The sequence below is a fragment of the Azolla caroliniana genome, unplaced genomic scaffold (assembly GCF_043228905.1).
Source record: "Azolla caroliniana isolate FFs.n. ecotype wild unplaced genomic scaffold, voAzoCaro1.0.p SCAF_6, whole genome shotgun sequence".
NCBI classification, from domain to species: domain Eukaryota; kingdom Viridiplantae; phylum Streptophyta; class Polypodiopsida; order Salviniales; family Salviniaceae; genus Azolla; species Azolla caroliniana.
The window spans coordinates 2,990,171-3,009,186 of NW_028230441.1; the positions used below are offsets into that span (position 1 = coordinate 2,990,171).

The 19,016-nt window shown below is 35.4% G+C and overlaps 2 protein-coding genes across 2 annotated transcripts; both read left to right on the forward strand.

The window, feature by feature from the left end:
* Positions 1-8,806: 8,806 nt before the first annotated feature.
* On the forward strand, positions 8,807-14,497 carry LOC147862589 (laccase-4-like). The gene is made up of 6 exons (XM_087320881.1): positions 8,807-9,025; positions 9,580-9,731; positions 12,104-12,351; positions 12,433-12,561; positions 13,079-14,020; positions 14,272-14,497. Exons 1-6 carry the CDS (start codon positions 8,912-8,914, stop codon positions 14,400-14,402), a joined length of 1,716 nt encoding a protein of 571 aa, XP_087177007.1. The 5' UTR covers positions 8,807-8,911; the 3' UTR covers positions 14,403-14,497.
* Positions 14,498-16,096: 1,599 nt separating this feature from the next.
* On the forward strand, positions 16,097-18,991 carry BLOS1 (GCN5L1 family protein). The gene is made up of 4 exons (XM_087320663.1): positions 16,097-16,205; positions 16,601-16,684; positions 17,930-18,135; positions 18,793-18,991. Exons 2-4 carry the CDS (start codon positions 16,606-16,608, stop codon positions 18,901-18,903), a joined length of 396 nt encoding a protein of 131 aa, XP_087176789.1. The 5' UTR covers positions 16,097-16,205; positions 16,601-16,605; the 3' UTR covers positions 18,904-18,991.
* The last annotated feature ends 25 nt before the right edge of the window (positions 18,992-19,016 follow it).

Here is a 19,016-nt window from a genome sequence, read left to right on the forward strand (position 1 = left end):
ATAATTGTTGCATAATTAAGCAAAGGCCTATTCTAGATTTCTTTGGTAATATAGCCTTTGTTTTGTTGGCAAAAATGTTTTTCATGTCAATACCAAACACAAAAGTTTGTGGATTGTATATCTCTAATTCTTGAAGATACTTGTGAAAAGCATATTGATGGGGTTATAGATCTTATGTATATCAAAATTAAGACCAAGTTTAAGATATCTTTACAAAAGTTGTTCTGAAAATCTTAGTTAAAAAACAAGTCTAATTACTTGTATATACATATTTCATGTCCAACCTTATGGCATTTCTTAAAACTAAACTAGTATCTTTTTAAAAGAAAGCTCTTTTGAAAGATAAGTTTTCTCAAATTTTGGAGAATGTTTGGACTCCATGACTTAAATATGTGGTCACCATTGGCTGAATACAATTGTATTAAGATATGCATTGTTTTGCATAAAAGGTAATGACTAGCCCATGTGAATTCAAAGAATTGAAAAAACAACTATTGTTCCAAAGATAGGTTTTCTCAAAGTTTGGGGAATTTTTGGACTAGATGACGTAAATGTGCTCTTAAGAGGGATCAACACAACTGCATTATGAACGTGTAACGGTTTGCATCAAAAATTGAAATATTCCCTCAAGATTGCAACTCTTTTTTACCATATATCACACAAATACTATTCTGTAAGCATACAATATTTCAAAAATGACATTAAAAACCTTGGCTTCTTTATTGAAAGCAGATCCTAAATTAACATCAATTACACTCTCATATTTAAGTGAATGACACCAATGGAACAATTCAATACATATTTTATTGTAAGGTCCAATTCACAACGATGTACCTTGTTTTGGCATCAATAGATATAATAGTTGTGCACACATTGTGTACAATACTCATTTGGATTTATTCCAATATCATGACATGTCTAGGCCTACATGAATAATTGTTTTCATATTGTTCTTCATTGTCCTTGTCCAAGAGCATGCCATTCATTTTTAATCATCTTACTTCACTCCTTGTGAGTCGTGACTCTTATACTTTGAGCGTCGAACAACCAAATTATATTGGCATTGTCAATTCCAAAAACTTTCTCCTTCAAATATCATAGATGTGAAGCAAATGGGGTAGTTGAAAAATAGTTACAATCTATATCCATGTCCAAACCATCAAAATTTGGATTCCAAATATAAAACATTGGAATGAAACATTGAACTTTGGTTTTGAAAACTGATTTTTCAGTTCAAGGGTGTCTTCCATATAGACATGGATGTTTCTATTTGGACATTTCGTGGACTATTCGATTTATGTTCTTGACTTCGTGGTGTGGATATTGCAAGAGCTTATTGAAACCCAAATGTGGGTTGATATACATATCCCTTGGCAAATGTGATACACTAGAAGGATAAACTAGTTACTCTTTGTCTTAAAATGTTGTGCATGAATATATATTGTACATAACTCTTGTCCAAACTGGTCGTTGCAAATAATTTGTTTTCAAATATTTGGACTTGTAAGTGATGTCTCTTAGTCACTCTTATGGTTGTCCATACAAAGACATATAGAGAATCGGTATCATAGAGTATGTTATTGGCATATTAAATATTTAGACATGACTTATGTAAATTGTATATAGTTGTTTCGTTGCAAGTGATATCTCTTAATCACTCATATATTTGGTCGTCCATATAGAGGTAGAGAGAGACAGAATCAATATTACACTATATAACATCATAGCATTGATGTATCACAACTTATAAATATATATATATATACAATTATTCAACATTTGTTTTTCCCAATAATGCTTCCATCAATTGAAATTCGCACTTTTTTTTCAAATACATGTAGTATAAATTTATTGCTACTCTTCCAAATACACTATATTTCTTAGGGTTTCCTTAATTTGAGCTACAAAAAATATTGATGCTATAATATGAAACATTTGGCAAGTTTAAGGAATCTCTGAGGGGAACTATGCAACAAGGGCCATTCTTGATGCAAATGTGGTGAGGTTGAGTAAAACTTACGTACAAACACATATGTATTTGATCAATATAGTACCATATATTGAAAGAAAGCTGCTTACAATTTTAACGGAAGACATCTTGTTTGATAAGAAACGCATATAGCATTAAAGATATATAATGGGTTATTGTATCACATATCATTGTACGGCATTTCCATGCCATATTATTTGAACATTCACATAGCTATGAAGAGGGAAGAGAGTTTATAAGGAACCAATGGCTTGACACAGGTTATGTATGTGCTTGAAGCCCAAATTGTAACTTGCCACAAAAAAGTGTCGAATTCTAATGCGATAGGTTTTAATTTTAAGTCTTAAGAGTTTATAGAGTCTTGACACGTATAAAGGTGATGTCGCATACATAATTCATGCATTGGGTATTATCAATGTCAAACCATGCATTAAAGGGAGGTTTTCCTCTAGTTGATGTTTAAGGAGATCAATGCCAACCATAGCAATAAGTCTAGTATTTAGCGTTATTATAACCTTATTCCCACTTTTCTACCTCGCACTTATCTTCAAATTGTCATTCTTGGGTTGTCTTTGAGTTTTTTCAAGTTCATTAATGTGTGTATGTTTTCTCGCACAACTTTGCCCGTTTTTTTAACGGCCCCCTCCTCCCCTCACCTTAGTGTGGCTCAACCTCTCTTGACCTTGCTTATCTAATCTACTCAGTGCTCGCCTCTTTATCTCTCTTATCAAATTGTTTCACCATTCACCTCCAACCTCGGCATTACCTTGACGATTTCAAACAGGTCAAACACATGCACCTTTTTTAGTGTGGCCACTCCTTGAAGATTTCTTTGTTTTCCTTATCAAGTTTTATGTTGCGCTTGGTAAGTCCAATAATTGTCGGACCTCAATGAAAATTTTTTATAGCTCATAACAAGGCTCATGGGAAACTTTGACATATGAGTTGGAGTTAAACAACTTGCATGCAACGTCAAGGCAGAGGTGCAAATTCTTCTTGACCAAATCTGTCGTGGACTGATGAGTTATGTTGTCATGTTGCCAATGGTTGTTTAAATCACCAAAAAGAATGAGCCTCGATACTGTGAAGCATTTGTAATTACTACTGCAATAGTAATTGTGAGCATTAATTTTTTTTCTAGGATTTGAATGACAATAAATACATATTATGTTCTTATGATTTACCTTAAATATCTTCTCCGCGATTTGAACCTCCAAACTTTTCTTTTTTATAACTCTTATTACTTTTTACAAAATGTTAATATTTACTGTTTATATTCTATTATTTCCATTACTAATTAGCCATCACTCTCTGTTTGCAAAAAAAAGCCCACGTGATCCAACCATCACAACATTTTGGAGGCATCAAGTGAGAGCAAGTTGGAGGTTGTGTTGATCGCATACACATTGGTGGAAATGATAAAGGTGAAACCTCTCTCATGTCTTGATTAAAGCACTTAGTATACCTATTTTTGCAGCAATTGGTTGAGATGTTGTATTAGGACGGTATGAACGGAGCACAATAGCACATGAGAAAGATAAGAAGAATGATGGAAACAATTGAAGAATATTTGGAGGATGTTTGAAGCATTCATCAAAGTGATGGAGAAGGATGCAAAATGTTGTGCAAAAAGAGGCTCAAATATGGCAAAGGTTGTAGATTAGTGAATTGACACCCTTTGCATGCACTATGTAGACTAATGTGTACAATAGTGGCCAACAAAGCATTGTCCCTCCCAACATACGCGAAGTGTTTCTTATTAATCTTACCCCAATCCTTGAAAAATGGATGTTAGTATTTCCCAAAATGCTTCACAGACCTGCTCATCCCATTTCACAAAATCATAGGAGTCTATCCATGATTCTTTCATGTTTGGATTGTAAAAAACTTTTGCAAATTGTTATCGCTAATCTCTTTGTTCCAAAGTTGGATGTTAGATATTCCTTCTTTCCCATTGAGAAACACAATACCTACATCTATCAAGTGTTGTAGTTTTAAGAAGTCCCCATGTATCCAAGTGGATGGCATCTAGGATTGTGGGGGTGGTAGAACCTACATATGAAAAGCTTTTTTATTTTTGTATATTCCCATACATCCAAATGGAAGACATCTAGGAGACTATTACTCACGTTCAAATTATTGAGAAATGAATATGAGTGCTTCTTTCCAAATTTGCATGTTTCACACATGCTTCTCATCCCTTTTCACATGAAGTTTGGGAATTCATTCATGACTCTTCTTTGCATCACAACTTTTGCAAGTTCAGATGGTTCATTTGTTTGTGCCATATTTCGATGTCAAATGTGCCTTTGTTTTCCCTTTGGTGGTCAGAAACATCCACCCTTCTCTTCTTTCACAAGAAACTAGTGGGGCCTTGTCCTTGGGGTCTTCCATGCCTTGCTCCATTATTTGTCTAACCCACACAAACTCCTTTTGTAGCAAAGGAAATATGTAAGACATTCTTGATGCATTTTTAAAATGCATCACGATTGTCCATCGTTATTTCATCTCCCATTTCCACATGGTTGGGCTACAACAATGTTCACATTTCATGAAAACATTCTTGTGACTCATCATAGTGCTTGCTAAAATTACGTTTTCCTTGTGATTCATCTCAACCATTCCCCCATAATTGTTAGGGTTATAGTTGATGGTGTAGTTAGTCAATTGCCAATTTTTATTGGCACCAGTCTTTTTCTCGTGACAATTTTTCTCAATGTCACCGAGCTTTCCACAATACCATCACTTCCGCTTACATGTCAAGTTTGGGAATCTACAATTTGTGAGTGTCATTCTTCATCGTTATATATCCTCCACCATTGGATTTTAGGTGACAACCATCTTCCAAGTGCAAGTGGAGCATTTGGTTGTTTGAGGCCATATTTTGATGCCATCGTTTTCTTCTACTGACAACATCACTTTGAGATCAAAGAATGATGACGATGTTTTTCTTGTGAAGATACCAATGTGGAATTAGACGAACCAATGTGATTTGCCACCAAGATATATCTCCACCATCTTTTCCTTGTAAACCTTTTTGTCAATTGAGGCAAGAGAGTCACATTATAATTTTCTCTTTACCATATAACAATTGTGTTTGCTTAAAAACTCCTCTTTAGATTTTCTCTTGCTTCCCTTTGCATCTTAAGTTGAGCAAGTGGTTGTGCACACATGTCCATATATAATACATGGTGTGATGTGCACCATTTCTTCATCAAAGCAAAGACTTTGTGCATCACATCAAGCATGGTGCCAAATTGTCTTTAGCGTAACCTCAATACCCTGAAAACTAATTGGAGGATGAATGTTACTTTTGCATGCTCAACATATAAGGTAATTCATGAAAAGTAAGATGGATTGCAAAATGGGCAGGGTAATCTAAGGGTCATACTCAACTGTCCACAAAGAAGGGTGATCACATAAGTGCATGCATTATTTTCACATGTAGAGTTTCTACTATGGAGTAGTAACTTCCCTTCTTAGGAGTCGCATACAATGTGATATGTAGATTTTGTATCATATATCAAAATTGGCCTTCTTGTGGAGGATAACAAATCTATTTTATTCCATTCCTTTCTCCATAACCGTGAAAGGTGGTGGACTACTTCCATACATGAGCTATGTAGTTGCACGATAATGGAAATGGTTGAACACTTCAAGGTATATGAGTTAGTTATTCTTGATGGACGACCTCAAGGATCACCACAATTCAAATAAATTGACAACCTCTACACTTTCATTCAATCAAAAGGCATCTCCCGTCAGTTAATCATAGAATTTAAGACATGTGCCGCAAAGGGTGTGCTCAAATACGTGGAGTATGGTTAAGCTTGGTATCTCAATAAGTGTATTTCACTTTCATTTAATTCAAGGGTGAAGATTATACATACATGTCCCATTGATTGTGTAGTAGAACATTCTAACTTATTTGAGACCATAAGGTATTAAATGTAAGAACGAAGTCGTTCCATTATTCAAAGCCTCCATCCATATGTTTGAGTATACATTGATGCATCATAGTTGTGGATGCCAATGATTATATACTCAAAACTCATGCTCACATTTTAGATTGGTTAGAAGGGTCATGTTACTAAAGATTCTACATACACTTTTCTGGTAGGTCGTATTAAGAGGACAAGATTCAATTTGTATTGAAGTATTGGAAGAATTAATTTGTCCATGTTTCGTTCTTCCGTTATTGCATATGAATGAATATCTTGATGATAGGCATCATAACCATCGTGAGTGTGATGATAGATAAACACTTGACATCTCGATACATAAAACACATATCCTTATGGGATGAATATTTTATTTGCCTTGTACAAGATTGCTTACAATAATTTCCCATTTTTCCCATAAACAAAGGTAAACCCCTCAAAGTAGGATGTTTGTTACTACCATGGTAAACTTCCTGTGCAAAGCAGGTAAGTATTAAAATAGTGCTCATTGCAAGATTTTCGGCAACCCACATAGGTGTGATAGGCATACCAAAATATTGTAAGTTTACTCCCATAAAAACAAAAGTTACATCTCCAAAATTAACAAATACTTTTGTTGGATATGTTGTGTCATTTGTATTGGTTGCACATACAATTTGTATCTTAAGCTCAATCTAAAATTTAGCAACCATTTTTTAGTATTTTCAAATAGTTGGATAAATGACACGCTTCCTTTATATACTAATTTTCTAAACAAACAAATTGGGAGGATTTTGTTATTCTTTTATTCACATATGATGGTGATAATTTATAAACATGTCTCCAAACGTTCTCGCCCATTCAATAGTAATGTACGATTTGCACCCTTAACCACCGCTCATTAGATTAGACAAGGAATAACTCCTCGATGTTAGGGATTTTTTTTATAGATATGTGGCAGTATACAACAACTTTGGGGTTCACATGCAAACTAGTTGATGAGAAGAATCATATATTACCTCCACAGAAGGAGAAAATATCCCTCTCTAGCTAGATTTCTAAGAATTCTAAATATCTAAGACTACACATTAAATTTTGTGCAATAAAATTCATCCTATTTTGCATGTTAGCCATTGGTAGTCTCCAATGCAAGTGATACGTTGCAATACACATTAGTTACATCATGGTGCAAGCGGGGCATATTTTTAATTCACATAACAAATAAACATGTCATAGTGTTTCTCATCGGTCATTAGTCAACTTGAGAGATTTTTTATGCATTGAGCACTCTTTTGGGAAGACAACGCTACACATTATGAACATTTCCGGGGTATATTTCTATGAAACTATGTATACAAGTGGGGAATAATGTGACATATATTGTAGTTTGCACATGCCAAATCTACACACACGTGAAGGCTATGTAGGAAGGTTAATGTGTAGCTCCACAGGTGTAAAACCTCATAGTAAACTAGGGGATGGAGGGATAACAATTTATTGAATGGTTGGATGCATGCCTATATATAACATTGTCGGAGAGGGGGAGGTCAATATCATGTCATTATTGTTCATGACGATAAATGCATTTAATTTGAAATATGTACAAACGATAAACAATTTGATCTAATTAATAAGTTTCCTACAATATAGCTATCAAATTAGATTCATTTCATAGTTAGTCTATATTAAAAACCATTTAACATGGCAATCTATTATATTGTTATGTTTGCACACAAACACACACGATGTATCGTGATGTTTGAATTGATCATACATAACAGGTTTCTATTGCCTAGCAATTGAATCAAAAGTGTCATCAACAAGCTGGATAATTTTGATGTAGGTGGTCGTGTTTGTTGATAGAGTTGAAAGTTTCTACCCCAAGACTTTAGATTTGTTGTTAATCAAAACACTATCAATTTTCATAGTTGGGATCATGGCACCTACTTTCATGGTATTCCATCTATAAAAAAAGTAACTATGCCTTACCAAAGGCCAATCTCATGCTTTTTATTTCTATTTTTAATTTCTTCCAAAAACAATCCCATGCGTTATGTTCCATAAGATTAGGCAAGTGTATCGTTGATATTTCCAAATCGAAGGCATGATTGTCTAAGGTTCCACTAGATATGAATATCAGTTTGGTCCAACCAAGAATTGGTCATATGATTATTTGGGTGGAGGGACTGCTATTTGTAGTTACAACAAGACAAATGAATATTATATGCATTTATGTTAAATAGATCTATATCTGTATATGGAAAACTGCCAACTACCCTTTTGCCTTAAACGTGTGACGTTAAAGTTTTGACTTGTTGGAAATATTTTGTGAAGGGGAAGTCAAGGACCCGAGCTCTTTTACGATGTTTATACAAACACATACCATTGGCATCTCATAATTTCCAACTATAAGCGATGTGCACATACACAATTAGTGAAATTTACATTAACATTCACATGCACATGCATGTGGATGTGCACACTTGCACGCCCACTGCCAATTATATTCATGTTTACATGCACACTTATCATATTCACATACAAACACATCCACATGCACGTGTTGTGTGTGTGTGTGTGTTAGAGAGAGAGAGATAGAGAGAAGGTCAAGTGAATTTTGGCATTAGATACATTATTGGTTCGAATGGTGAGGATTTGGTTTTTTCATATGTCAACGCCCCCCCCCCCCCCCCACCCTTTAAGTGGCAAGAAGACTAGTCAGCCCAATAACAAAACATTTGAACAGTTGGCTCTATATTCATTATAAAAGAGCATGGAGAAAATCACAGAAACACTCATCCTTCCTCTTCTTCATTATAAAAACATACTACCGTCTTCTTCATCATCATAATTAACATACTACATTAGAGAGACAGACACTCACCCTTCTTCTTCTTCTTCTCACACTTCTTCATCATCATAATCATCATCATCTTCTTGTTGTGTTTTGCTTAAGATTGACACTTCATTCATACCATAAGTAACACCAATAATCGTGACCATGAATGCCCACATTGATTATAGCCTCTTTAACATATTCTCCATCCTCTTGCTCTTCTCTTTCGTCTTTGTACGGCCTGCTCATTCTACTCGAGACATCAAACTTGATTGGAAGGTAACCAAGAAATTCAGTTCTTATTATTATAAGTTGTTTTCCAAATATTGGTGGAAGAGGTCGAGTTAATCATGCTTGTTGTGAATGCTAATTATGTCCTTGTGAACCATTTGTTGTTTTAGATTGATATTAAACCCAACCCAACCCAATGCAACTTAACATTTAAAACCATTCGGTTATTGAGTCTTTTCCCAATTTGATCAATTTATGTACATGTCTCTTGTTTCCCTAACTACCATGCCCAATATAATGTGTTTGTATTTATCAATTTCATCATGAATTAAAATGCAACTTAGTTCACCTTCAATAACATGTTGAGGGTTCCATATATTTGTGAGACAACACATATCTTCTAGGTTTTTCAAATCATTTCTTCCATTATGATTTGAAAAAGATTTAGGCTTTTTTACTTGCCTATATTTGATATTTGAAGTTAAACTAAATAAAGATTACACATACCACATAAACATGACCCACACTCCATTCACATCAACAAGGTGTTGTTTTCCCTTTTAAAGCTTTGGTTTTGAGATGGTTTTCTCTTGTTGATGCAGATCCAATATGCTAATGTCACACGCCTTTGCCGGACGAAGTCAGCTGTCACAGTTAATGGGTTGTTTCCCGGACCAACCGTTCATTTAACCGAAGGAGACCAAGTTAGCATCAAGGTCACCAACCTCGTTTCCGACAACATCACCATCCATTGGTATTTCATTTATTAACAATTGCTCTCTTTTTTCCTTCCTCGTCATAATTTTAATGTTAACCTATAATCATGTTGAATTCTAAAAGATAATTATTGTTTGGAGTATGTTTCTCAATAATAAAAAATCACCATTATTTTAACTCATTAGTTGTTAATAAAGTCCAAAAAACAGACTCTAGCTTGAATCAGTATTGTTGAGTTTGTTGGCCAATTAAGAGTCACTACTTTTGAACTAAGATTTTTTAGCTTCTCAAACATTTTTTCTAGTCTTACAAGGCATATGTTGTATCTTACAAAGGAAAAACTCATAGATTAAAAGAGTGCCTATTGGTTAGATGCTCTTGAAATCCTTTGTCGTATAAGATACCACTAGAAATTAAGTACAAATATTTAGAGAGAATGCACCTGCATGTTTTATTAAAAGACTCAAATGTGCAAGTACTAGCATTTAATTTTTTTACACATTATGTCGTTAAAAGGCGATGTAACATGGCTCGAAAATATCAATGTAAAAATTTCCCTTTTGATGAAAGAGTTCATAACATAAAGCTCTTCAAACATGAGCTAACATGGGGCTGAAAAGATAAATTTAAAGAGTCCATTTCAATGGGATGATGTTATAGAATGTGACAACACAATACATCATGAGTCGGTGCACATCATTTATAGTGCCAAAAGGTAGTAACTTTAGTTAAAGATTTTGATGTCCCTTGTGGTGATAAGTACAAGTTTGATCAAAAAACAATATTACCCTATGCATGCCAAAGCTCACACACATTAATGCTTCAGTCTATCATGTCAAATGTTACTTCCCTTTTTGACAGTTTTTATCGAGAAGTCTTTGCAACTTATCTTTTCCTTAAACCTAGATATTGCTTTATTGTCTCTCTTTTTTTTTAAAGATCATCGGACTTGTCCCTAATAATAAAAATGATAATGTCACCCATGTGCATGTTTCACATCAATGTTTTCTTGAAAACTTTCATTTTGTTTTTTCTTTTTCTTTTGTTTTTTTTGTAGAATACATGCATTAGTTTGTTATCTCTATAGATTGCCTTTCAAGCCTCTCTACATCATTTGACATCACATAGGTAGGTAGTTTATGCATTCATAGTTTGATACTAATGTCAAAATCCAAGATTAATTTCAATTGGAAGGTTGATGTAACCTTCTTTCAAGCTTTGTTTATTGGGAGGTGCTAGTCCATATCCTAAATGAATGGAGAAATAATTGCTCATAGGAAAGATGAAGTTGACCACGTAATCCTTACTCGAACATGCATAAAATAGGGTGGTAATCACATCGCTATTTCTTTCCTTCTTTGTTGACCTTGGCATCACATTCGCTTTGTTAAAGACTTTTTTATTTGTCAACGGTGCCCATGTTTATCTTTAGACAACATTATTGAAAAGTGCCTCTCTTTTTTTTCCCTAATTCTTTTTGTACCTAACTTATTTGCCATGTTACTTCGTAAGCTTAAAATAGGAAATTACAATGCACACGTAATGTTGTGAACTTGGATTCATGTCTCGATTAATATAATATGGCACGTGTTGATGAGAAGGAAGCCCAACTCTACCCACTATCAAGTTATACTAGAATATAACAAAAAACACTAGCAAGATGTTTATGTTGTTATTCATTAGCTTCTAAATTTTACTCCTTCTTGTGTCGCTTACATATTACTAAGGCTTGTTAAATGTTTTATATCTTCCATATTTGATTGATTCCACCCTCTTCATTGTGGTAAATTACGTCCTTATTATTTTATTTAGTCTCCGTCTTTTTCTCCATAAAAGTGGTGCATGTAATTATATGATGCGACAAATCTTTGTTGTCTGTTTTACAAGGGTGGGTATCTCATAGCAACTTGCAAGGTAAACTCTATAATATGTTTTAAGACATGAATGTCATCACATGAAGATGATATTATCAATGAATTTTTTGTCATCGATAGTTCTAAAATGCCCTCTACACCTTGTTATCCTTGTTGGTTTATATGAACTTTCGAATTTGTGAATAATAGAGGGAATCATTTATTATTTTAACCATTTATGGTTTCCTTCTAGGAGCATAGAATCTCTCAAGTTTCAACTTTAAAGTCCCTTACATCCAAAATCGTTTTCTAAATGTATCACATCTTAAACTTGAGCATAATATATGAAATCATTTACATTTTCTCACAGAATTTAATGCCATTTAGCATCACATGCATTAAAAGTAGAAAAAATAAATTGCTATGTTAGAGATTCGTTGTATTTGAATATAGTCTTAGAATGCTTTGTAGGTTGTACCTACTAAATCATGGGTTTTGTTGCTCTTTGACAACTAAATAAACCAAAGAATAACATGATGTCTATTTCTTATTGAAGGCACGGTGTCAAACAAATCTTATCAGCATGGGCAGATGGACCAGCTTATGTAACGCAATGCCCAATCCAGACAGGCACCACATTCACATATAAATTTAGAGTTGTGGAACAAAGGGGGACTTTGTTTTGGCATGCACACATTAGTTGGCTAAGGTCGACATTGCATGGCGCATTCATCATTCATCCAAAGAAACCCAACTTCTCTCCCTATGTACCTCCTAATGCTGAGGAGAAAATCATCATCCTAGGTGTGTATGGACTTGTAGTAATACTCACTCATACATGTTAGTGAATAATTTCTAACAAATTAACTTGAAATATTTTCATAGGGGATTGGTGGAACATAGATACCGAGGAGGTGATAAAACGGGCAATAGCAGCAGGAGGACGTTACAACGCATCAGATGCATATACAATAAATGGGCAACCAGGCCCATTGTACAATTGCTCATTGGAAGGTGAGTTGGAGAAGTGTGTAAAAGATAATTTATACAATTTTATGTAGCACAATCAAATGTAGACATATTGATGCATGCGTTTTTTGCTTGATGAATAACTTACGGATCTAGAAATGCGAAAGTTTATCAATATGCAATGCAAAAGAATGACGACATACAAAATGATATGCTATATTATCCAAATAGTCTTCTTGTGGAAGGGAATGTACATAAATTTATCTCTTGAAATAAAACTAAGAACAAATTCCTTTTTATGAGGATTTGTTATTAGAAAAGAGTGCACCACCCATTGTGGAAAACTCCAATATGTAGGTGACGTGCAAAACAACGACAACTTTAAAGTCTATGATTGTTGAACTCTGGCAATATCGCATACCCAATTGTGGGACACAAAAATAGACATGAATATTATTTAAACTTGAACCACCCCCCATCCCCTTGTTACCACATGATCTACAACAACCAATGTTTGGTAGACTTTTGTAATGACTAAGTTCCATGGACATCTTTCGGGCAGGTACTCCCGTCTTCCACGTCCAGAGGGGTCGTACGTATCTCCTTCGGATCATCAATGCAGCCCTCAATGCCCAATACTACTTTGCAATCGCCAACCACACCCTCACAGTTGTCGAGCACGACGCAGAGTATCTCCAACCTTTTGAGACCGACGTATTGCTCATTTCCTCTGGACAAACCTTCAACGTGCTCATAACAGCCAACAAGAAGCCCGGGAGCTACGCTGTGGCTGCAAGCATCTACCAACCCCAAGCAAGGATACGGCTCACGACATTGACTCCGGCCACAGCGGTCCTATACTACAAGAACTCAGGTGCGGTGAACACGAGTGTGAACACGAGCGCGGTGCCGTTGCCATCATTCCCCGCGTACACAAACTCGACATTTGAGAATGAATTTGGGGAGAGGCTTAGGAGCTTGCCAGGGGCGTATGTTGTCCCAAAGACGGTCGACGAGGACCTTCTCTTCACGGTCGGGTATGCGCTCCAGAACTGTACTGATTGCGTCCAGTTGACCACGGGGATTCGGATGGGCGCGGCCATTAGCAACTACGGGTTCGTGCATCCCACCTCGTCCTCTATCCTACAAGCCTTTTACAACAACATATCGGGTGTGTATGAAACCGATTTCCCTGATGTCCCGGAGGTGCAATACAACTATACCTCCAATTTCACGAACTTTGCGAAAATGGCCACCAAGGTTAAGGTCCTCGAGTATGGAGCCAATGTCCAGCTCGTCCTACAAGACACTGGAACACTCTTCTTCGAGAGCCACCCCATGCACCTTCATGGTCAAAACTTCTTCGTCGTGGGATATGGTGTTGGAACCTACAACAATTTGACTGATCCCGCCAAGTTTAACCTCGTCGACCCCCCCTCCGTCAATACCGTCGCAGTTCCTTTTGGCGGTTGGGTCGCCATTCGTTTCCAAGCTAATAACCCTGGTAAGCTCTCTAAATTTTAATTGCGCTCCCTAAATTACCCTCATCCCAACCTTCAAATCACACATATTTTGATGGAATCATTCCTCTCTAAAGATCTTGAACTAATGAAAATCCTAATTCACATGAACATTTGTCAAGTTAACTAGTAAGAGTTACAAGTTTGCCATAAAAGAGTTAAGTATCCCTTGTCCTCTTGCCTTGCTTAATGTAGTGTGCTTATATTGTATTCTTTTGATGTGTGTTGTATGTAGGTGTTTGGTTTCTCCATTGCCACATTGAAATCCATATATCACTTGGCATGGGCATGGCATTCATCACCAAGAATGGGAATCAACCTGGCCAAATTCTAGGCCCTCCACCTGCCGATCTTCCGCATTGCTAGTTTTGTTGATATCCTATAACTCATCATGATTCACATGTAATTGGATCGTAATTCCATGGACAAGTTGTTGTAAGATCAACGGTTGAGAATCTTATGAATGAATGAATAAGTAAATATTTGAATTGTATTGTTTTGTATAATTCATTCAAAACAACAAAATTACATTTCGCAAGTATTTGACGCATACGATTGGTGTTCATGAAATTTTGATCAAGAAGTAGAAAGGAAACATGAATGATACCACAATGGTTTGCAATATGGGCTACCACAATGTGAATTAATGATGCACAAGATTTTGGATGAGACAAACACTTTCAACCCTTTTGAGAGGACAAAATGCCCATTAGGTGATGTTTATTTGGTTATAAAACCTATCTACTTCAAATTTGTCTAATAAAATGTGAAAATTTTAAGTGTGAATTAACCACATATACATACAAATATATATAAATAAGATTGAAATGATAGAGAGCATACCAATTGAATCGAAAATAATATTTGTTATAGACCATAATAGTGATAAGCATCAACATATGGGTTCCAATGTATTAAGTTAATGTGCACATTCCTAGAGGTATACTAAACTCTACAAACTTTCTAGGCAAGTTTCTCACACGTCTCTAAAGCGTTGGTAATGAATTCATATTTAGGTAGACAAATAGCCGAGTCAAAGAAACCATTTGGCAATATCTAAAGGTTGTACGATGAATGATTATGATTTTAAAGTATTATATGTAATAGAGCATTCATGACTCACATTTTTATTTGAAGTTCAAATATTTGAGTTTCCATCTAGGGGCCAACCCAACTTACACATTGGAATGTTGCACTTCCAACGGTCACTACTGAATCACAAGGGGTCACCTTCCTCCTAGTGGGTTAATTGAGGGATTAGGGGGCATCACTCTCCAATGACAAAGACCACGTTCTATGTCACCTTCCTCACAATGGGTTAATCGAGGGATTAGGGGGCATCACTCTCCAATGACAAAGACCACGTTCTATGTCACCTTCCTCACAATGCGTTAATCGAGGGATTAGGGGGCATCACTCTCCAATGACAAAGACCACATTCTACGTCAACATATAAAATCGTTGATCTCTCCACTCCATGCAATTGTGGACATCTCTAAGTCTTTTGAAGTTAAACTAAATTTAACACACACTTAATCACTACAACGATTAAGAAATATGTTTGCTTATTAAGTAAAAGGCATGTATATTGTGGTGCACCTTTGTGCCACCTTTTTAGTGAGCGCAGGACTTCATGCATGTATGCATGCATTAGTTGGTAACCAAACCCACCCAAATTAAGTAGGAGGGAAGGAGCAAGACAAACTAGTTTTGATCCTCTCTATGCTCATTTCACAATATCTCCATTAATTAATGTCAAAAAATTGGGAAAAGCGGCTCTTCAATGCCCTGTTTTACATTAGAGCTCTAGCCTTGGTTACAAACCCTAAAGGGTGCCTTTCAAATGATAAGCTCTTTAGGCATTGGCCATTGTTATCTCGTAAATGATAGCTTTCCATATATTATGATATGAGCATGCTAGCAAAAGGTAGGTAGGAAACTATTGGCATTATGTGGGTTGAGAAGTGTGGACTTGGGTCCTTGACCCGCGGCATCTACTCTTTACCGGGGGTTAGTTCAAGTGCCTCGCCTTCTCCAAGCAGCACTTGACTATAGTTTGTGTGTGTGAACATCACCTTCCAGGACACTTGAAAAAGAAGAAGAAGAAGAAGAAGAAGAGGAAGAAGAAACAGAAGGAAACAAACTGCAAATTCTTCACTCTCTGTTCAGGTAAGAATTTTGTTGTAATTTTTTTTTTCTTTTTCTAACCAAGAAAAAATTAAAGTGACTTATATAAAAAGTTAAAGTGCAATGGAATTGCAGAAGGAAGTTCATGCTGGAAAACTTTAATGTTTAATTTAGGAACAGAGCAAATCTGTATATATATATATATATATATATATATATATGCTTGCAACCCTAATGTTTTAGTTTAGGAACAGAGTAAATCTGTATATATATATATATATATATATATACTTGCAACCCTAATGTTTTAGTTTAGGAACAGAGAAAATCTGTATGTATATATTTTCTTTCCTGGAAACCCTAATGTTTAATTAGGAACAGCATAAATCTGTATGTATATGTAAGAGGTATTTCACTTCTCGCATCTCGTATGCCAGGTGATATGGTCGGGTTAGAATCATCTCTCACTACCATGATGCAGGAGCATTCCCGTCGCACCATGCATCTGAAAGAACGTTCTGGTATGTTTTTTTTTCTTGTTTTTGTATATAAATGAGATGATTTTTACTCTGAAATACCCTGACCCTCTCAATCAGTTTTCTATTATTTCTCTGGATACCCCATCAGTTGTTGTTATTTTCCATGATGAGCGTGGTCTAATTCCAGGAAGCAAGAACACAGTATGTTTATTTGTTTGCATGAAATTAAGAAACACAATATGAAATGCTCCAGTGTTTTCCATCATTTCCTGAATGCCTCTTGGTTGTCATTAATTTCCCTCAATACCCTTGGTCAACCCCTGGAAAGAGAGAACAAGGTGATGAATTGACCTTATATTTGTTCAAGTAGCACATATAATTGAGAAAAAAGGGGATGCATTGACAATATTTTAGATTAAATAGCTATTACAGCTGCACTTTTGTGGGCTGACCGTGGACTTTTGACGACATAAAGGAAAATTCATGGTTATTTCTGACTAGACTTCCCTAGAAATTCATATTAGCTGAATTTTACTTCCTTTGATTATGTATGCACATTACATATGTTTTTCATTCTGTGCATATACATATGTCATACATATACATTATATGCATTATGTCATACTATGATAAGGTAGGGTACTTGAACACTTGGATAAATACACATGTGATGCTTGTAATTTTGCATGGATGATATAGCAAATTCTTGTTGTAGGAAATGATATAGCAAATTCTTTATTCAAGTATGACCATCGATTGTTTGATCATAGTATATTGAGTTCTTGCTTCTGAAGAAGTATTGTTAGCCACAATTACATAAAAAGGATATAAAAGTATTCTCCATTGAACACCATGGTAATTAAAACAAATGGTATCTTTGTAGCATGGAATGATGTTTCACGAATTCAATCTTCTGTTGTGGAGGATGATGGCATTACAACTTATTTATTCAACATGTATTCAGCTATCTTTTTGCCTGTTGTTTTTGTTGCATCCAATGAGGTGCTGTTGACCATCGCTATGGAAAAATGGCATTGCAAACTTTTGTTTATCAGGTCATGGGACTGTCCTATTACTATAAAACAAAAGCGTGGAAAAACTTGTATCCAACCCTATTATTGGGCTAGCTCTCTAGGTGATATAAAAACGAATTCGGGTGAAAAATTTAGAATGGATGCTGAAGTCAAAATAAAAAAATAGTTTGAATTTTCATGTTTCAAAATGCATCATCTTTAACTGAATGACTGGGAATATATTGATTGAAGAATTTGTTGATTGAAAAAATAGTTAAGGCAAAGAAAGAGGCACTATCAGCAGCGAACCTTGTCTCGGGACTAATGGTGGATGCTTTAAATGGGGATGTTCAGAAGTCATTTCAAACAGAGAAGAGAATAGCACTTGAAGCCCAGGCTCTAACTGTGACTGTTCAACGGTTTGTTAAACAAACCAACCAATGGCTTACAATGGTCAATGCCTTTGACATGGCCTTGAAGGCAAGTTAAACCCAACAAGATTTATCTCATTATGAAGCATATATCTGTGTATGTGTGTGTGTATGGATGTGGTTGTTTTTCTCCATGTAAGGTCTCATTAAAGAGAGTGTATCATTTATACTTCTTGCTCTATAACTTTATTGTGCATGCCTTCAGAGGGAAAATTTTAATTCATCTTCTTTTCCTTTTCCATCTCTACTTCATATTCAAAAGACTCATTGCTTGTGTGATGGATACATCATATTCAATACAGTGAGTTGGAATCCTACATCATATTCATCATATCAACTCGCATAAAAAGAACCTGAAATAATTTTAAACTGTCAAAATTAGTGGATGGATAAATGTAGAAATGGAGGATCAGAGATGGCATTCCATTAAAGTATGTAGTATATATGATGTGTCACACAAATAACAAGTAGAGATGCAAGCACTTTCTTGGGAAATGAAGATAGATTTTGTAATGAAGTCCTGACTGAACCTCACACTTGAAAGCTATAGAGAGTTAGTGAACTCTAATATTTATATTAAACTCCTAACTGGGAGAAAAATATTTCTCCTTTGGCTGCACTGAGGGAGAAATATTAGAGTTGACTTACGGGATATGATTGTGAGAACATCTAGAGTGAGAAATAACATTGCTCATTTTTTCTTCAGGAAATAGGGGATTTTGAGAATTGGATCAAAGTTATGGAGTATGACTGTGAGAACATTGCAAATGCTGTACGCCATGTTTCTCTTATTACTGGGCGATCATCATTTATTTAAAGGCTACAAATATTTTACATTAAAGAGAGTTTAGAACCTGATCACTTTATCGTATACATTCACCTTTAACATATTATTTTATTTACAATCTGTTGACCAAATCGGTGATTGTG